This window comes from Hoplias malabaricus, chromosome 3 (genome assembly GCF_029633855.1).
Source record: "Hoplias malabaricus isolate fHopMal1 chromosome 3, fHopMal1.hap1, whole genome shotgun sequence".
NCBI lineage: Eukaryota > Metazoa > Chordata > Actinopteri > Characiformes > Erythrinidae > Hoplias > Hoplias malabaricus.
In genome coordinates, this window is record NC_089802.1 from 18,889,063 (window position 1) to 18,909,854 (window position 20,792).

The 20,792-nt window shown below is 38.8% G+C and overlaps 1 protein-coding gene across 1 annotated transcript; it reads left to right on the forward strand.

Annotated features, from left to right (window-relative positions):
• Window positions 1–6,855: 6,855 nt before the first annotated feature.
• Window positions 6,856–20,398, forward strand: hs3st3l (heparan sulfate (glucosamine) 3-O-sulfotransferase 3-like). The gene is made up of 2 exons (XM_066665446.1): window positions 6,856–7,262; window positions 18,392–20,398. The coding sequence occupies exons 1-2, from the start codon at window positions 6,856–6,858 to the stop codon at window positions 19,008–19,010; spliced, it is 1,026 nt and encodes a 341-aa protein (XP_066521543.1). The 3' UTR covers window positions 19,011–20,398.
• The last annotated feature ends 394 nt before the right edge of the window (window positions 20,399–20,792 follow it).

A 20,792-nucleotide genomic window follows, 5' to 3' on the forward strand; every position in this document is an offset into this window, starting at 1 on the left:
ATGGTTCAGCTTTATAGCCTCTGCTAATCAGGCTTTTTATCTTAAGGAGTTTGTATGCCTGGCAGAAGTTGTGGATAAGAAGGTGATTACATCTTCCCGGAGAACTGAGATACTGCATTGATACTCTTGTGGCACAGCAGCCTCAGGCCTGATTAAAATCAGCCTAAACAATTAGTCCACAGTCTGTCTAGCAGATGAGCTGGACTCCCTGCTAAGTGTTCAACAAAAAGAAGGAGGTCAGAGCCACAACAGTGTACATTCTCAAAAACTAAGGTGACAAAACGAGTGTTTTTGTTGCCCTAGAGTCACTAAAAAAATTTATTTGATGAATTTTCTTGTATTGACTTGTGTGAATGGGGACCTACACATAATTGGAGTATTTGTTTAATTCTGAATTTCACACAAAATAATTATTTCAATCAGTTAAAAAGCATTGCTTTATAAACTTTGTTATAAGTATATGAAAAGAAAAATATATGCATCTTCAGAATGTATTTATTGTCTTCACTTAATTGTCTTGAACCAGACTATATGTGACTGCAGTCTCTCAAGAACTGTTGCTTTGGTTAGTTTGCTGCTTGTTGTTTTATCCATAGATCTCCCATATGTATTCCCGGTGTGGTCTTTTTCAGGCATCTTCTGGTACTAATATTACTGTGGTTTACCAATCCTGCTCCCTAAGATTGGCCTACTTGAAGTGTTTACCTCCAGAGAGAGTCCACTTAGTTGGATCAAGTGTGTTACATTTGGGCTGGAGCTGAATTCTGGTGGCTTGGTGACTGCTGAGGAAAGAACTTGATAGATTCTGCAGAACTGCAGATTGATAGATCTGTATCATGTTTGGTCATGAACAAAAGTAGATTAATTAAAAATATACAGAAATGTTTTAACACTCTGAAATGTGCTATATCAATGCTGATATCACATTTAAAGGGTATAAAGGACATGTCAAGTCAGTCAGAGTTGTTTATTGTGAACACTTATTTACTGCCTCACAAACACACTTTTTCTGCTCTCATAAGAGTGGCTTATCCTTTCATGTGTCTTCAGTAATCTTCCTCACACCTCTTTACAGCTCACACCAGGTTCATCTGACCTGCTAAAGCACTGACTCAAACTCCAGGAGTCTGATCCTGACTGAACACAGGGATTAGAGCTTTAATCAGTTTTTAAAGTTTGGTCTCAACCTGAACTGACCCAAAATACCAAGCTTTGAATCTGAACCCAACTATAGCTTCAGCATAATACTGTTTAATGCCAGCCTAAACTGACCAAATCTAACCAGAAACCTGACAAAATCTGAAATTCTTAATGTTAGAAGCTGCAACATGACTTAAGACCAGCAGTGGACAAAGTACACAAATAATATAAAAGTACAGACTAAAGGTTAAATATTACTCCAGTAAAAGTAGAAGTCCTCGTTGTAGATCTCCACTTGAGTAAAAGTATTTACCTTAAAATGTACTTAAGTATCGAAAATGAAAGTACCATGACGTATTATGGCTCTAATGTTCGATTATAATTTTTGTAACGAGACTTATACACACAAGGTGTTGCCCCTCCAAACCAACAGAGGTCACTGTCTCCAGAATATTAAGCCCAATTTATGCTTCTGTGTTGAACCTATGCCGTAGGCAGCGCGGCCTGATGTGCACCTCACCAGAAATGTAACTCGTTGTGTCTATGCAGACCACAACATCTGTAATTGGTCTGCATGATTCAAGTTGCTCAAGTCAAGAAGTCCAGAAATATTAACTCCATTGCACTACACACCCTAAATAGTGCACTAAAGATTTGTAAAACCAATGCCACTACACCACTACTCTGGGTACTACATAGGGTTGAAGATGTTTAATTTCAGCCCTAGTGGTTTGGCAGTGTAATTGCAGCGCGACACAGACGTCAATGCAGAAGTTTCACAGTGTTATAGGACAGTTGTGCATAACAGTTTTTTACATGTTTAGGAACACTAGGCAAGATTTGGGTATTTTATAAAAGCATTGTATTTATAATATGTATGTAAACCATAAGTAAATATTTGAGGACTTCTATTTCTATCTGACCTTAACTAACTGAGCCTCAGGTCATGACTGCTTTGAACAAATGGTCCCCATTCTAATACACTTGGGAAAGAAGACACTGAGTAATATATGAGCACAGAGACTCTGTCTTAAACATTCATGAGAGAATTGTCTTCACCGATGATGTCTTCTGGTGCTCTCTGTTTTTTGCTAATGACTTTTCTATATTACATGTTGCCCAATCAGAGGCAAGTCTTTTCCCTTGCATTCTTCAAGGATTTTCCACATGTATTCCCAGTGTATTCTTCCCAGTAACTGGTGATACACCCAGTTCATGACAGAATCATCATCATCATCATCATCATCATCATAATCATCTTCTTTTCCGCTTCTCCATTTCAGGGTCGTGGTGACGACAGAATATATTACTCTATTCGTGGCTGCCACATTCTTCAGTTTTTGCTTGTAACTAGCTTCTTGTGTAATAGATGGGCTTCAAGTCTATCACATTATTGCTGCTGTGCATTGTTTTAGTCCCACTGGGTGTTAAGAAGCTCTATAGATTTTCTATATATTACAAGAAAGGAGAAATATACAATGTAATTCAGGGTGGTTTTATGTGAGTTGATGAAGCTTTGAGAAATTACAGACTCCTATTTTCTTTACAGTAGTGGTGATATGACCCAGAGGTCACAAAATGTACATCAAAAATATTGCCATAGAATTTACTATCCAAAACCACCAATGAACCTACATGTGTTCTGAGGTTATACAGTATATCATGTTTATATATTTAAAAGTATCATAAATATAAACAATATATTTAGTGGAGTATTTTGCCTTAAAGCACATTGCATGTACTTTGTGGCAAATTATTTTTGTTGAAATATATATTTGCAAGGCTTTGGTAAAACAATGTGACAGACACTGGCATGTCATACTTTCCTAATATGTTTGTGTCAACTGGTTTCTCTAGAATGAAATTCACAACAAACTACTGTGAGTAACTTATATATTGACAATTCAATCATGCAGGAACTTTGAAAACATGACAGAATTCTGCTTATAGTTTACAGTATAATATGGTGGCTACATGCTATAATAGGAGATAAATCATTGTAGCATTTTGGCAATGTAGAAACTAGATTATCACATTAGCTCTGTGCACTACAGTGACTCAATCACAGTTAATGGGTGTTTTTTATTTTCATGGTGTTCTAAATGGCAGCTCAAAAGTAATCACATCACGCAAGTAGTTGAACTTCTGCCAGAAAACAAATTTCAGGTTTGGTCATTATGATGAATTTTACCTTAAACCCTTGTGTATAGCTTTCTTACATTTTAATAATTCATTTACACAAAAACTGTGAAAAATATATGAAATTCCCATTAAATTTTCAAAGAGATTCCACCTATGTTCTGTATATATGCTGTGCAAGCTTTGAACTATTAAGAAATCTCTGTTTTTAGAAATGTACAGGAGGTCTCCAAAAGTTTAGATGACACTGAGTGTGTAACCCAGCACACAGTAATAAAACGACTGCTTGTGTGGGCTGAGCAATAGCCAACCCCCCTCCCCAACACCCCTCAAAAAACAAAAAGAAGGGATATTCCACATAGAATTTACCACTGTCTGCTGCTTATATTGCACTAGAAGACACCCTCATCTTTCAAACGATTAACTGGCTGTACCAGCACTGTAATCGTGTTGCCTATTGGTGCACAGACCAGTGATGGAACACAACCTGGGAAAACAAATGTAGTGCTGTGTGATATGTAGCTTATACAAAATGAAACCATCAACTAGAAACGGACATCGACCATTGCTTATTTGAAGATACAGGGTATGGCAACACACAGGAGTATGATGTAGCACTCTTAATAAAGCCTTAGTGCTCATTTGGGTTTCATGAAAACGTTGTTTTGGCCACAACAGGAAATAAATCACCGGTGCTGTTCACTGGCCCTGACCTCAGGGTCACGTTTTTATAGATGGATACTTCATCATCCACCAATCTGTTCTCACACTGAACACAAAAGACACACAATTACTTGGGCCGACTTGCCCGACCTTGTTCCATGATCCTTGGAATGTACTTTCATTGATAAAATAAACAGGAATATTCTTCTGGAGTAAAGTTGATTCCTACCCAGGCAAATATGATGTTGGAGTCCCAGCTGTGAAACGGGTCCTTTAAAACACTTAAATGTAACTGTATTTTACTCAGATATATACCAGCCAGTGTGTATATGTGGTGATTAGATCATAGGAGTTTTTCTTCACACTGAAAAGGAGAAGCTATTGGATAATTCAAAATATCAAGGCAACTTGATGCATTAAGATTTTTTATGTGCTTTCAGCAGCTGCTTTTGTGACCTTGTGTCCCTTGCTAAGTTTCATTGAGTGAATCAATTTATATATCTTTTTTCATATAAGATTATGCAACTAATAAAACTATATCACATATAATTTTGCAGACTCTTTTCTCCATGTTATGGAGGAAAATATAATAGCCTCAATTTGTTAGCTAAGTTAGACAAAGCTGTGTCATATTAAACTTGTACATTAGCGATATGTCACAGTTAGGAAGTGTTGGAACACCCCAAATGTTAGCTAACTCGTGGGTTAGTATTCAGTCAGGTCCTAAGGAGTTTGAATTTGTCAGAAACTAATCTTAGAATGTGTAAATTAAGTCACTGTCTATAGAAAAACTTGTGATAAACATTACTGCAGACCTCTCTAAATTACAGTATCATTATGTGGATCACACAAAACTGCCTTTCCTCAAGGATGTGTCAATCACATCATCATAAATATCACCAGCTCCAAGGCTGTAGGTGTTCTGTTTAAGGTTAAAAATATGTAGCCCCTGAGTCAGTTTTATTAAAGAGGACACTGGGTTTGTTTATATTACATTATATTATATCAGTCCATTACAAAATGCACAAACAAATATAGTCCAGTATAAAAAACAAACAAACAAAAAAACAATAATGTGCTATATGTGTGATTGTGTCCTATATAGCTCATAACATCACTATTAAGAAACACACACATTTGACCTTTTGACCCTGGTCACATCTGCTGTGTGAGAATGGGGGGGGGGGGGGGGGGGATAAATCACAACATAAAGCAGATGAAATCACCCCAAATGGCCATGTGATAAATTTTTATGATGCGGTCATGATATAATAATTATATCAAGTGTGAGATTATATCATATCAATAAAGAGTCCACACCTGAGATGGTATCTGATATTTATTTCACAGGGATCATTATTTAGGCCCATGAAGCCTGATCATAACCTCATATCAGCTGCTAAACAATTCTCATTCCTTTATTGCCCTGTTTATTTGCTCATTTCTTTTTCTCATCCATAGAATAAGATAGCATTATCTCTCCTGGAGATGAATGCTGATAACTACTGTTGATATTGAAACACTGTATATCTTCCATCTTAGTGATGCTAAAAAGAATACATTAATAACTTGAAGCAAGCGACACAGACCAGCAAAGCTGAACTCCATGATCAAATATCAATGACATATTATTGGTAGTAACTAGATACATTTACTAATTTATGTATATTTATGTACACAGTGAAGGGTTTGTCTGTCAGTGATATATAATGCTGGTCCTGGAGAAACGGAATCCAGCACAGTATCAATACTCCTTCTCCTGAACACTGAGTACAGCTTTTGGAGGTAAATATAGCAGCATTCACTTGCCTAACTGAATCTCTGGTTCATACTGATTAGAAAATAATGCTTATTGGACTTGGTGAATAAATCACTTAGGTTCAGATATAAAGAACTGTGCAAACGTCATGTCATCATTTTATATGGAAAAAGGAATTTAAAAATAATAATGATAAAAAAGATTGTAAGCTATAAAGAAAATGCAACAACAAATAATCTTAAAAGAAGACCAACATTTTTTTTATGAATACTTCTTAAAACTTAGAAAAAAACAAGCACCTGTTGTGCATCAGATTTGAACAATCCAGATATATCTGTTGATCTTTTCACTTTGAGAGCAAAATTTCATTATATGGATTTAAAATAATATGTAGCTCTAAATAAGGCATTTTTGAAAAAAACAAAACATTTAACAATAAAGAAACTGGGTTAGAAAGGAGTTTAATCGTGAGAAGCAGAAATGCAACCAAATTCTAAGACTCATATTTGGGGAGACACTAAAGGATTACAGTTTAGTTATTTATTGGTCAAGACTTTTGATTCTTTTAATATTCTGTTTGCTGATATTTTCTTGATGCTGAAGAATGAATAGCTGGCACTGAGTGTTATAAATCTTACTTCTGCAAAGATCCTGGAAAACTCTGGCGTGAAACCCATCATCCTTGAGTTGCTAAGGAAGGACGTTGGCTCCGCCCCTTGGATTCGATCGTCCAATCAGGGAGAAGCGCTGAGCCGCAGGCGCTATAATGAATGAGTAGAGAGGACGGTGGATGTGCCGGAGAGTTTCAGACCAAACACCCAGCGCCACAGACCACAAACAAACACTGTTGTCATTTTCAGATATTAATATTTGGAATTCCTGCGCTTTTCTCTTTGAGCGAACGGCTCGTGTGAGGAATTTACAGACACCACAACCAGAGATATAATTAAAATTATGTAAATATTTTCGTAACGGTTGTGGGGGACATTGAAGTTGGAACATGTGAGAACTTGGGGCAACTTTGGTCTGTTTTCTGTAGGACGTGTTTATGTAGAAAAATGACGGCTCTGGGTAGTTTGAGGAACGGGGAGTTTTCATTTGAAGTTCGCGAGTGTTTTTAGCATGGCTTGGCCGCCCCTGAGCCTCTGTGTGGGATGGGGAGCGCTCGGAGCCCGGCGCTGGAGCTGAGGAGCCTGGCTCAGAGAGCCGCCCTCATGCTGTGTGTGCTCGTCTCCTGCGCCGCGGTGGTCTACTTCACAGCGGCGGGACGCTGCGAGTCCGCGGTCGGAGAGCAAGCGCTCTTGCGTGGACTCAGGAACAACAGCTCCGCGGTAGTGGAGAAGGAGGTGGAACTGGAGCAAGGGCAGCAGCAGGACGAGCTGAGCTCCGGCCGTGAGTGGACGGCCAGCCGCAGGCTCCCACACGCCCTCATCGTCGGAGTGAAGAAGGGAGGAACCAGAGCTCTGCTGGAGTTCCTCAGACTACACCCAGACATCAGAGCTCTGGGCTCAGAGCCCCATTTCTTCGACAGACACTACGGTCGAGGACTCAACTGGTACAGGTAAAACAGCACAGAAACTACCCTAGGCTCAATGAAAGAGAGAAAGGGCATTTGACAGGTCGATAGACAGGAATAATGAAGAAAAACTATCTTCATGTCGTTTTCTGTCTGTGTATCTATCTATCCGTCTTTCTATCGGTCTACTACCAATCAGTGACTTTTTAATGAGCTGTAAAGACTAATAAAGCAGAAGTGTACAGAACCATTTGAAAAGCTTTCAATTTACATAATACCAGGTTACTTCCAGCAGTTTCAGGGAAGAAATATTTAGGAATTCAGATAAAAGCCTGGAGCAACCATTTTAAGGGCATTTGTTGTCTAAAAAAACATTTTTCACCATTTTTGCAATTTTTTTTTCATAGTTAAAAATGGCAGCTGCACTTCAGGCCACAGTGTTCATAATTCACGACAGAATAAAATGACAAATGAGGGAATTAAACCTTGTCACAGAAACTCTGAAAGTTAACAAACATTTCTTACTTCTCCTGCAAAGCTAATTTTCTGGATATAAAAAGCTTTTATTTCAGAAGTGACAGTCTGTATAGAGACAGAATAAAGAAAAGATTTAAATGAAACATGAACACTAATGAGACAATGAGAAAGAGTTACACCCAGAATAAAGAGGAGCTTGAGACTGTAGGGAAATGCATAATATTCGTGTTTAAAATCTTTTGTGGGAATTTATGATTTAAAAACCATATTTCACAAAAGTAATTAATAGGTAGAGGAAGCGAACAGGAAATAGAGAGTCAAAGAAGTCATATTTGACAAAATAAAAGACATTCTGATTTAGTATCCCTCCACACATTAGGGTAAAACTGTATTTTGTTATAAATTATTTATAAACATGGTACGAGAGAGAATCGGAGAGTGAAGCTTGAAAGAGAAAGCGAAGTTCACACAGATACACAACAGGCCTTAAGGGAGAGCTGACCTTCTTTTCAGTCAATATGGAAACATTACTACAGTCAGGAGACCACTAGAGTGGTTCCTAATGCAAGTCCTGGGAATGTGTACATTTAGTGTTCTCCCTGCTCTAACACCAGACCTTGTGCAGAGCTACGATAATGAGCTGATGAGCTGACTCAGATGTGTTAGAGAAGAGAAAAGGAACACACTGAATGTTCAAGGCAGAGGGACATCTGTAATATTTCTATATTCACCAGCTACACCCGTGAAATATGAGCACATTTGTTTCCACTGTCTATCAGGCAAGATCAGCGTACATTTATAAATAAAACAATAGCAAAATATTCCTGGACGTTTGAGTGAATGGAAGATGTAATGCCATCTGCCATGCCTCAATCCGCTAAAGAGGGCCTGGATAAGTTCTCAGCGTTAATCATCTTTGTAACAGATGTTACTGTGAACAGTCAGAGCTCCATACACTCCTGCCCCACATAATACAAGTGTAGAGACACAGTGAAACTCCACTGGTAGTAAGATGCTAGTGGTTTTTAGGCACATTTTGTTTTAGCTTGTATGATCAGGGTTTTTTCTCCAGCTAGGATAATAATGTATTAGCAGACAAACAAACATTGTCTAAACAATTGCAATAAATAGTGTCACAGTGATCCTGATAATGAGTTACAAAGTGCAGTAATAAATGCCACCTGTGAGCTTTACAGAGCCTTATTTAATAGCTTATATTTTGCTTGATAGTAATATTATTATTAGCATTAAATCAAGAACTGGGATAGCTTCTGATATTATTTATTAATTTCACATAATATCAATATTCCACAAAGTATACATAATAACACTGCTAATAATCAGTAAATAATCAGTGCATTTGGTCAAAATTAATGAAATTGCTAAGTTGGCCTGTAAGCTCTATTCTTCAGGACAAGCTTGTCCATTTATATTCTGCTGGGAGTTATTTACTAAATTAACATATTTTCCAGCTTCCTTTGCCAGACAGATCTACTTTATATTTATCATTTTGTTATAATCATTGGCACTTGCTGTATGTATGTGTAGTAAATTAGTTGGATGTTCTTTTTGGAAACCTTGATACCTATTTTTGAGAGCAGAATTTTGGATTGTATATATGGGTGAACTAAACTCAGACATTCCCTGATTCAGCATAATTGTGCATGGCTTGTACCATTTGCAAAATGTACTTATTAGGAGTAAATAGCACATTTTATTCCTCAGGAGTGTTTTCTTTTTTTTTACTCATTAAAACTAAAATGAAAGTCATCGGAACTTCTGTCAATATCACCCACATGGTCACGGCAAATGATTTTATTGTCTGTTTAGCACCATAAACTTCAGATTGTTTGGAGAGTTGACAAAACTCAATTATTTGCCTTTTAACTGGTTGATTAATTGTTTTGTCAATTCACAATATATTAGAATTCAGTTGTGGCTGTATCAGACCCCTTCACACTCAAATACTCAACCTAGATGCAGCTCATACTTGAGTAGCACTAATATTATTTTAAAGAAATCAATATGTAAAGGGCACCGCTTAGTATTTTCTTGTTAAATATGTATTATGGCTGTGATCTTTGATGTGGCCCAGTGTCATACACAGGAGATCTGAGGCAGATTGTCATCCCTTCAGGAGCAGATGGACCTCACAGCATGGCAAACCACTTGACATTATTGTGAGACCTGTCAATTGATCTTTAACCCGAGTCACTTTTTCCACCCAAGATAATTGTGTGTGCCAGTCACTTCATAAGGTCAGGGGAGCTTATGGACAAGCACCCAAGCACAAAATTCTGCATCTGCCCCCAGCCCTGTGTCGGGCCTATGGAGTAGACCTGGTCATTAATCATGTTATCAAGATGAGATTGAAATCTATAGGTGTGAGAAGCAGAAAGCTGCTCGTACAGCTGTGATTCAGATGCGTACCTTTTGACAAAGGAGAAACCAATGGTGCTGGATCTTGGTTACAATCTGGTACAAAGCCCGGTGGAGACAGATGAAGTTCTGTGCTGATGCTGTGTTTCTATCGATTGGCCTCAGTGCTTGACCTTGAGTTGATGCAAACATTAAGCCAGTTAGCTTTAGTCAGCGTAGATTCAGTTACAATTAGCAAGAAGCTAGATCCTGCTGAGGCATAATCTGCTCAAGAGCTACAAGGTCAGGTTTCAGACAGCAACACTGTCACTTTCTCATAAGGAAGCTATTTGCCATAAACTTCACCCTCAGCAGTGCATGACATTGGTGCCACCCCCTGTGAACCTGCAGGGAAATGGACTTTCTGCAGTATGGCGTGTGTAAGAGAAGGTAGGAATGGAGCTTTGATGCACTTAAGTGTTGTTTTCCTCAGGTTTCTCAGGTTGGAGCAAAATTCACAAAGAAGGTAAGCTGTGTATCCTGAGAGAGTTATGAAACATTCTTAGGTGAAAATGTTAGTTTCTGTAGCATCAATAATATTGATTTTGGAATAGTGGAGGAGTCTGGGAGTTTAACCTGCAGGATTGGGTTTCCTAGAGGCAACCCTTGTAGATGAGCTGACATTGTTGTTCTATGACAAAATGCTTTCTCACCCTGGCAAATAGTGCACAGTCACATTGAGCTTTAATGTTATTCTTTTGTGTGTTGCATCTGATGTCATCACGTTGTAAGAACTCATCTGCAATTCATAGAAAGGTCATTAACATCAACATTTATATTCATACCCATGGACACAGAGCCAGTTATCAGAGTGTTATGTATGGGGCGCACATAAACACATCTTTCAAAACAGGAAAAATAATTGGCATTCAAATGATGAAGTCTAACCCTGTGATCTTGACCACAGAGACGGAAAGATTTATCTCACTGTATTACCTGAGACCAGCTTAGTATTCCCTTCATGACTATTTGATAGGTTTGCTCTGCAAGCAAGGCAAGTTGTTGGAGATGTTATAAATTATTTATGTTTTCTGTCAATATATGCTATTAGATCTACTTTATGTGAATATTTACATCCAAATGGCTGCAATTAATATAATTTTATGGGATGTTTGATATATTTGATGTATTCCTTTTTTTGCACTAGGTAAAAATACAAATAAAAGTCAAATTTCAATAAATTTAAGTATTTAACTGAAACTAATTAGGCACATGTGTAAATTAATACTCAGCACAAATCTCAAAATTAGCAGCATAGCAAGCAAATATAGACTAGGTAGAAATGTACACATCTGGGATTCTTTCACTTCATTTTATATTTTGTCTAAAAGTATGGACTGTATCAAAGATCAATATTGAGATAATATTTAAATATTTATAAAAATTAAGGGTAATCTTTGTACAATAATTAATCTGTAACTGATAATAAAGAAAAATATTCATTCATTCATAACTGATTTCCAGACATAATTCTATTTTTTATCAAATTATTAATAAATGTAAATTATTTTTAAGTATTTTGAGAAAAGAATTAAGAAATTTATTTTCTAACATTTGGGAATAGGCTTCCATATAAATTATGTAATTATGGCTAATTAAATGTGTAAAATTAAGTATTTGAAGCCATTTTTTAAAAATGTAAAGACTTTATATTAGAAGGTGTTTTGTTGTCTTAACAATAGACAACATATTTTGGACATGCTAATATGCCATATTACACTCTGGCAAGAGCTTTTGGCTGTATATCAGTAGATGAAATGGGTCAGGTGCGTCTGGGAGCGGGAATATACTGTAGTTTATGAAATCACCATAAGGCCTAGACACTTGGTTTGTAATTCAGCTCTCATTAGGTGCCTCATGGGAATGGTGAGGGGGTGAGTGTAGGGGGTTGGGGGCCGTCCCAGTCCTGTGTTTGATGGATGTCTACGGGAAGTGGACAGGGCACAGTTACAATTGACTGGGCCTTTAATGGCCACCATGCAAAGAAATGGATGGCTGAGTCCAAACCCACTCACAAACACACACACACACACGCACATACACACAGAAAGACTCACACACATACACCACTCTACCGTGACTGCTGCTCCATTGTCTGACTGCATGCATATGCTTACTCTACCCTAATAGCTGCAGGATTTTACAGGAAATGAATGCCAGGCAGATAATCCCCATACAGTACGCTTTTCCACATTTGGATATAATGGCCTTCATCTTCAGATGGTTGGCTTATTTCATTTATTCCAGTAATGAGGACCAGGATTGTGTTTAGAATATTAGAAGTCCTCTGGTTAGCATTGGTTTTACACTTGGGGGAAACGCTAATAGAAATAAAACATTATACAATTAAGCTAAAAGTCAAAACTTGGGCTAAAACATAAGATAAAACAATATTGTGTCATACACAATAGCATACATTTATAGAGAAATTCCACATGTTTTAAAAGTTCTCCATCACTGAACTGATTTAATTAAATAATTCAAGTGCTTTAGTGTGAAATGTTTGATTTTAAGGAAATTGCAATATCAGAATTGTTCACATTAATAGTGAAAAGGCCCAGGCATTCAGTATTGAATGGCTCCAAAATCTATATTACAGATATGTATTAAAGAAAATGTTTATGAATACGTTTTCTGATGTTTTTCTAGGTTTGTTTCGAGATTTTGGCCAAAATTATATTAAAAAAAACATGCAACTGTATATTTTTGGATAGTGAATAAAAGTTATTATGGTATTGATATTGTGATTCCTGGTTCCTGGTATCACTGTTGAAAAGAAATCCAAATAGAATCTATTCTCTATCATTTCAAAACTGATATAAAACCATGCTGGATACATTTGTTTACACCTCAGGGTTTGATTTTTTTTTTTTTTTTTTTGTTAAATTCCTCAGGAAAAAAATTAAAACCAAAATGAGTTAAATTCTTCTCACATCTCTAGCAGTAGGTGATGCCTGGACAGAAGACAGGGTAATTGCCTCACATCTGTTTGTGCACAGCAAGCTGCTGATGAGGCTGTAGAGTGGCCCATCTACACCCTCCACCTGCCACCCTCATACCAGCTGAGGCCCAAATTACCATACCCCCATCATGATCAATACCCAGGGCACCATTTGGTTTATTCAGTATACCTCTGAGGGCCTGGGCCAAAACGCAGCCTCAATTAGGAGAAACCTATCCGCCACCTCCTCTGGGCTGCTGGGATTTTGCTCAGCACAGAGCAACTCAGTAAACAATGGAGAAGCTTCAGAGCTTGTAGAGAGAATACGTATTGCTCAGGGTGATCTGAAAAACTGTTAACATTCTGCCAATATTTAACCAACAAAGCATTACTAATCCCCAGAGATCAGGGTGGCTGGAGCAAATTAGAGAGAATCTGTAACAAAAATTATAATTTCGCTTTGTTCTAGAGCATTTACCATAAAGGTTTGTATTGTAGAGTTACAAAGATATGTTACATAATGATTTACATTTTTTGCAGCACAAGAAAGGGCATGAGAGGAGAAGTCTGAGATTTTGAAATGGACTCACTGGCATACACCAGCGTTTTATCCAGCAGCATATAGGCCTTGGAGCACTTTGTGCCTTCTTTTTTTAGAACATCTTTTAGGCTTTTATATGAGCTTGTTCATGCTAGTGAGTGGCCAGAGCTTCACAATCTATTCTGCACCAGTGACTTTTGTCTCCCAGGCTAATGTAAGACTAACTGCTAATGGACTTCACCTTTTGATTGCCATCTCCTCTCTTGTTGGCTCAGATTTTCCCTATTCAGCGTAAGCAGATCACAGTGCATTTGCAACTTGCCATGTTATACACATGCATGTACATTTCTGCACATATAATTTCTGTCATGTATAAATATTTTCTGTTTTTTGCCTTTTTTTTAAACAGCATTATTTTTCTTGAAAGAACATTTGGTCTATAAGTAATGGACAAATGATAAAGGTCCAAAATAACACACATCTTAAGTTAAAACTTACTTTTTCATTTAAAGAGACTGGGTTTTTGGAGATCTTTTGTTATGACTGCCTTGATATGCATTCTGTTTTGGCGTATTTATGCCAGAACCCATGATTACATATATAAAGGGAGCTTGCTTCCATTGGGGGTGGAGTAAGGGTCAGTTGGAAGTACGAATAGGTCACCTCAATAGAAGGGAGTGAATAATTAATGGGCAGCTCTAATAGACTCACTGGCCCCATTATAGACGTAGGTAAACAGGGAAGTCTTTAGGTTAAGTGCTTTCCCAGATGAAGTCATTGATAATGCAGTGTGGCCAAGGATTGCAGAAGCTCTGTACTGCTGTATTGATAAGAGCTGGTGCTGCAGGGACAGCATCAGAGAGAAGGAAGACAGCATCCTGCTAGAGGACACTGGCATCAGATGTCCTCTGTGACCTGTCCACATAGGCCTAAAAAATAGGGCCTGGAGATTTCTTAGATCTGGCTGTAACAATAAAGTAACAAATGTTAAATGGCCGCATTATTTAAAAAAACAAAAAAACAACTTTTGACATATTTTGTCATTTACCAGTGTCCCATGTGGACAGAGACATGCAAAGTGGCTGCCAGCGCGCATCCATATTCCAGCTGTGGAGAGACTTATTTATTGATTATATTTGTTGTGCATTATTATGTGCGTTAGTTTAATTAATGTGATTTTTTCCTGTTGAACAGGGAAAGTTGTGTATTTTGAATGTAGTCACAGTCCTCATGTCTCCTCTTAATCATCTACTTTCCCCTCTTTATATATGGCGTGTTATACACTGGGTTGCTCCTGAGTCTTTGTAATGATGGCTGGTGAGCATCTGGTGTGAATGATATCCTCATTTCAACAACAAAATGCTAAATTGGTGTTGGAAGTGAGGTGGTGGCAAAACTTCAATGATGCCAAGAGAGTGTATCCAGTGAGAAGAGCCGTGAACAACGAGCCATCAGGACGGGTGGTACTGAGAGCAATGCCTGCCACTTGACTGACATAGCAGGAAAAAGTGGCAGTGGTGGACTGCAGGCAATGTGGAAGATTGCACTGGCAGTCCAGAGAGCTGTGTGCACAGGTGACTGCCTGAGGAACCGTGCCGGTCCATGATCTATGGTGTTGCTTGTGTATAAGGACAGAACCGTTGGCACACTGAGGGCAGCACAGAGCAACAGACCAGCCAAAGCCAGCCACCATGAGCCCCACACCCAGCTATGGCTTGAGGACAACAATGGCCAGCAACAGCAGATTCAGCAAACGGAGTGGAAAGCAATGTGCAGGCTCCATCATGATGCTTGTGGCAGATAGAATGTTGGTGATGATTTACATATGGCCACGGCAGTCTGGCTGTCCCATTTTGATGAATGCAGGGTTTGCAAACCCTACCACTCTTTGCTCCAAAAGCTAGCACACACCCACAGACAGCTGGAGAAGATGAGGGCATTCTGTTGTGGGGATGGTGGTTTAGAGGAAACTCACAGCCTGTGTCCTATCCCAAAGTTACTTTTCCCTTTTCCCAATTTTTTGTCATGCACTGGGTGTGTGTTCCTGAGGCCTGGTGGTTTGTTGGTTCATTAAAGAGTGTTTCAATCTGGAGTGTATCTTCAGTGATGCACAATACAATCAGAACAGAGGTCATTTCCATATTTCAATAGTTTTCAATAGTAACAAAACAGGAAAATGTTGGGTTAAATTAATTATGAGGGTTTCTCCTGCATAAACCCACACAAATGTCACAAAAGACGACCCTCATTGGTGAATAAAAGTAAAAAGTAGGATGAGGGGCCATTATCATTTTGGCAAGAACATATTTATTACATAAAACTATCAATATTACAATAATAGCATTATTCATTCATTATCTGTAACCACTTATACAGTTCAGGGTCGCGGTGGGTCCAGAGCCTATCTGGAATCACTGGGCACAAGGCGGGAATACACCCTGGAGGGGGCGCCAGTCCTTTACAGGGTGACACACACACGCATACGCACACTCACACCTATGGACTCTTTTGAGTCGCCAATCCACCTACCAACGTATGTTTTTGGACTGTGGGAGGAGGAAACCCACGTAGACACAGGGAGAACACATAATAGCATTATTAACTAATCAAATACTATGAAGAAAATGCAGTTACTATACACTATTTTTTATAGCTTCTCTGTTATTGGTCTTGGTATAAAGTATAATTTTATGACACAGTTCTTATACCATAGCTCATATGAGACCACATCTCATTATACCTTAACCATAACTGATGCTGTCATATCACAGTGTTATGTTGCCCTCATATTTACAACTTTATTAAGACATTTTATTTATTCTGAATTTATACTGAGCCATTCCTGAAACTTCAGCTACCATTCCTTGGTAATATTACTACTGAGGGGAGCCTTGGAATAACATATGAATGTTTTTAACTATCTGCACTCTTTCCTTCATTCACTTGTTCACATTGTTCCATGGGCACATATTAAAACTTAAGCTTGAAAAATGAGCTGTTAAGTAGCACATGAACATAGGTGTGGTCATTTTCAGAAGCAGGTGGGATGCAGGAGGTCCATTAAGTCCTGAGGCCTTCAGGCCACTTAAACTAAATGAGTCCCATCTGCTGGCCAGAGCGAGAGAGGAGAGTAAGACACAAGCGCATGCATTCCATTTGTTTTGCCTTGTATGGCAGTAGCCCTCCCTTGATTGATGCAGCCTGCACATCTGCACACCTAACAGCATCACTGATGCACTTACTGAGAATATCTCAGCGAGAAGCAGAGCCGCCTGGCTTCTCATTTGCAGCCAATAAACTGCACGGCTGTCCCTGAAGCCCTCCGCTGATCTGCTGGAGGACAAAAGCCGTGTCACCTCATTAGCTCTGTTTCTGCCACCCTGATCTCCACTTCTAATGCATATGCTGGAGGCATGATGTGATTAAACCGATCAATAGCACATTGACAAATGTAACACTAGTCTTAAGGAATACAGATCTGAGGGACTACAGGGGAAACAGGGTTGATGAAGAGTGGAGAAAAAGTAAGTCCAGGGCAGACTTCCGTCCTATTTCCTAAACCTCAGAGGTTCAGCGTTACTACTCAATGTTAAGAGAGTATATTGAGGCCTGTTTTCTGTCTTGTCTCTTGCTGCATTTATTTGTTTTTATTCAGTTAACCAAAGAATTTTCTAGCCATGCCCCTGCACCTGTGAGCTTCTCTAGTCATGTGACCAAAGCTCACAGATGCTCCTTGTTTTCTTGCGCGCTGTAAGTCATAAGCCATGTTCAGTTTTTTGCTCATTATCATATTTTATTGTGGCTTTTCCGTTGCATGGTATCTATTCTACTCTACTTCACATGGTGGTACTGAGCTTTTTTTTACCATTAGACAAATTTGGTGCCTGGTACCTGAAACAGGGTAGTTTTTTGGCATGTGCTTGCTTATGGTAGCAGTGAATATTTGGCTCAAATGTGGCACACATCTGAGCCAAAAGTGCAAAAATTGGCCCACATTAGGCGCAGATGTGTCTGTTGTCTGGCAAGGGAGCTGAGTAGGGACTAAACTTTGATGTCTAAACCTTGTAAAGCGCTGGTTTAACAGAGAGACGTGCCAATAATGATGAAATGCAGATGACCAGCACAAACTAGGTGTTTGAAAAAAATCTCCAATGTACAGTAGTGATCACAGTTGTTCTTATCTGATTCATAACAGCAATTTGTAAAATTATAGCATGGTCTTTTTGAAGGGGAAGACGAAAGAAGGGCAAGAGCTGATAAAAATGTGCAATAAAAAAAATAACAAACTACTGATGCAAGGAGCTGTTATCAGTGCCAAAACACAAAAAAACAATGTGAATACATGATGAGTAAACAACGTTTAATAAAATACATTTCAGAGGGCGAGCTTTGCTAGTGGAAAACTACCAGGTACCAGGGACCAAAAAGCAAGCAGAGTCAAGTCAGTACCATGCAGTAGAAAAGCACCATCTATGGTTATTCACCCACGAGAGTACATCCAACTCCATATTCCTCACCTCAAGTTGGTTTTTTATGCTCTTCAAATGTAATTACAGCATTTTTTAAACAAATGGCTTATATTTAAAATTCCATTTAAGCAACAGGGGTGGATTTATAGAGGTTATATTCACATACATTTTTAACAAATTGACCTCTGACATCCTTGTTCATGTCTTACTTCATGAAACTAGTTTCAAACACTGTTGGGATATTGACTGAAAGCTGATAGAATTGTTAGGATGAGCTAGGAGTAACAGGGAAGCCAAATCTAAGACAAATTTGCTTGTTGTGTTTTAGGAGCATGATGCCCAAGGCCCTGGATGGGCAGATAGTGATGGAGAAGACACCGAGGTACTTTGTTACGTCTGAGACGCCAGCACGCATCCATGCCATGTCCCGGGACGTGAAGCTGATCGTGGTGGTCCGAGATCCCATCACCCGGGCCATCTCAGACTACACCCAGATTGTCTCCAAGACACCTGGCGTGCCCAGCTTTGAGAGCCTGACCTTTAAAAACCGGACAACAGGCCAGATCGACTCCCTTTGGAGCCCACTGCACATCGGCCTATATGCCAGGCACCTGGAGCGCTGGCTTGCTTACTTCCCACTCTCACAGATCCACTTTGTCCATGGCGAGCGGCTCATAAGTGACCCAGCCGGAGAGCTGGGACGAGTGCAGGATTTTTTGGGCCTGCAGCGCATCATCACAGACAAGCACTTCTACTTTAACAAGACCAAGGGCTTCCCCTGCCTCAAAAAGCCAGAGGGTAGCAGCAAACCCCACTGTCTGGGCAAGACCAAAGGCCGGACCCACGTCCATGTTGACCCTGAGGTTATTCAAAAACTGAGGGACTTCTACCATCCTCATAATTTGAAATTCTACCAAATGGCTGGCATGGACTTTGGGTGGCAATAAAGGATATATATTTTTTCTTTCTTTCCTTTGTGAACCCATGCAAAAAATAGGAACTGAAAAATTACACTCAGTCATGCCATGCCAAGCTGCAGAAGGCAGTAACTCTTAATGGGGGCTTGTGTGCCTGCTCTGCTGAGTAAATATTTGATGCCGTTAGTTATCTTTAGTGCTTTTACGGCACACCATCTCAGCTCACCCACAGTCTCAAGAATGAAGCAATTCAACAGTCAAAAGACTACTAGAATTTAGGGAACAACTGATAGTGGTCATCGCTGTGTGATTTACAGGGTGTGGATAAAGATGACCTACTGTACAATGAAAGACACATCAATCAAATTAACATTTGATATTCAAAAGAGACATCATATTCATCAGCTTTAGCGACAGGCTTTATAACTGTAGCATTACATTTTTGAGTGGGAGTACATCTGAGTAGAGAGATCTAAAGGAACGGTCATAAAATTGGACATCATTCATAAAGGCCCAGGTTGAAGAAATTATGTTAGATGATAGAATATGATCTGTAATATTTAAATTCTGTAAAATACTGTAAATGAAGTTATACCATAGGACTCTGTGACAGAAACGAGGTGCTATGTAACAGTTTTGATGTAATGCAATGTAACCCAAGACTGATTTGGGGATTATCCAGTGAAAAAGCTACTGTTTTCCATGGAAGCGGCCAAGAACTGGGCTGCTCCATGTGCTGGACCATGGGATGGCTAAGACCTCACAGATCTAAGCCATGAGACAGGAGTGAGCCAAATAGCCACTTTTGATACTGCTATTACATTTCATACTTTAATTGTGATAAGGAACATTACAGAGAGCAAGCCGCACTCTTGCCTGTTTTAATCAGAGCTTTAAAGCTCTTTGCTATTGTAATGTATTTTCAGACTCTAGTATGAATTCAAACCCTGAGGGAAAGCATAAATAAACCATATCATTCCTTTCGGGAGACGACACGTTGAAGTAGGCTAGGGCTAAACCTCAAATTGTGGCATATTTCCTGTGTAGTGCACTACATAGGTAAAAAAATAATGGTTCCATCCCCTAAATAGTGCACTTTATGTCCCAATAGGGAGACATGCAGCCTAATGTAGAATTCCAAATGGTTCTCTGCTAAATGTATAGTGCACTATTTCAGCATAAGTCATTTTTTAATGACCTATGGAGCGCACTGTACCGGGAGCAAAGAGCCATTTGAGATTCACTTACGTTGGGAGAAGGTACTGATGTATTCTTTTACAAGGTACTCTCTGTATAGTAGCATTTACAGCCCAAATTCATGGAAACTATTGTTTGTATCTTCCTGTAGTTGATGATACATTCAGACACACAAAAACTGAGACATGTGTATTGCTTGCATGAATTGCACTAGTTTCAAATATGGCCAAGGAAAAAATATTTTGAAGATTTAACTTGTGTATTTGCTACCAACATTGGAAAACTGGAAAAAATAAAACTCTTTTTTAAAAACAGTCTTTGAGTTTGAATGCAGCTTCAAATAAATGGATTATTCAGAGATGGTCACAAAATTGTAGGGTTCACTTGCAAAGCACAAATTGTTCAGAGTTGTATACTCTACATGACTGTATAATGAACAGTATATAAAACAGTTAAAAGAAATCAATAGGGCACTGACAGTAATTCTCGTTCTATGTGCAAAAGTACTAGTGCAGTGCCTCCTTGTGGCCTTTCACACATTTCTCTCTGCTTTCCAAGTATTTTATTTTTACATTTCATTCATCCTATCAGCAATGAAATAAACGTACATCTTTC

Excerpts from the sequence above, each read along its gene's own strand:
- hs3st3l (XM_066665446.1), top strand. The coding sequence starts at position 6,856 with ATGGGGAGCGCTCGGAGCCCGGCGCTGGAGCTGAGGAGCCTGGCTCAG. Across the intron at positions 7,263-18,391 it reads CGAGGACTCAACTGGTACAG|GAGCATGATGCCCAAGGCCC; the intron begins GTAAAACAGCAC and ends GTTGTGTTTTAG.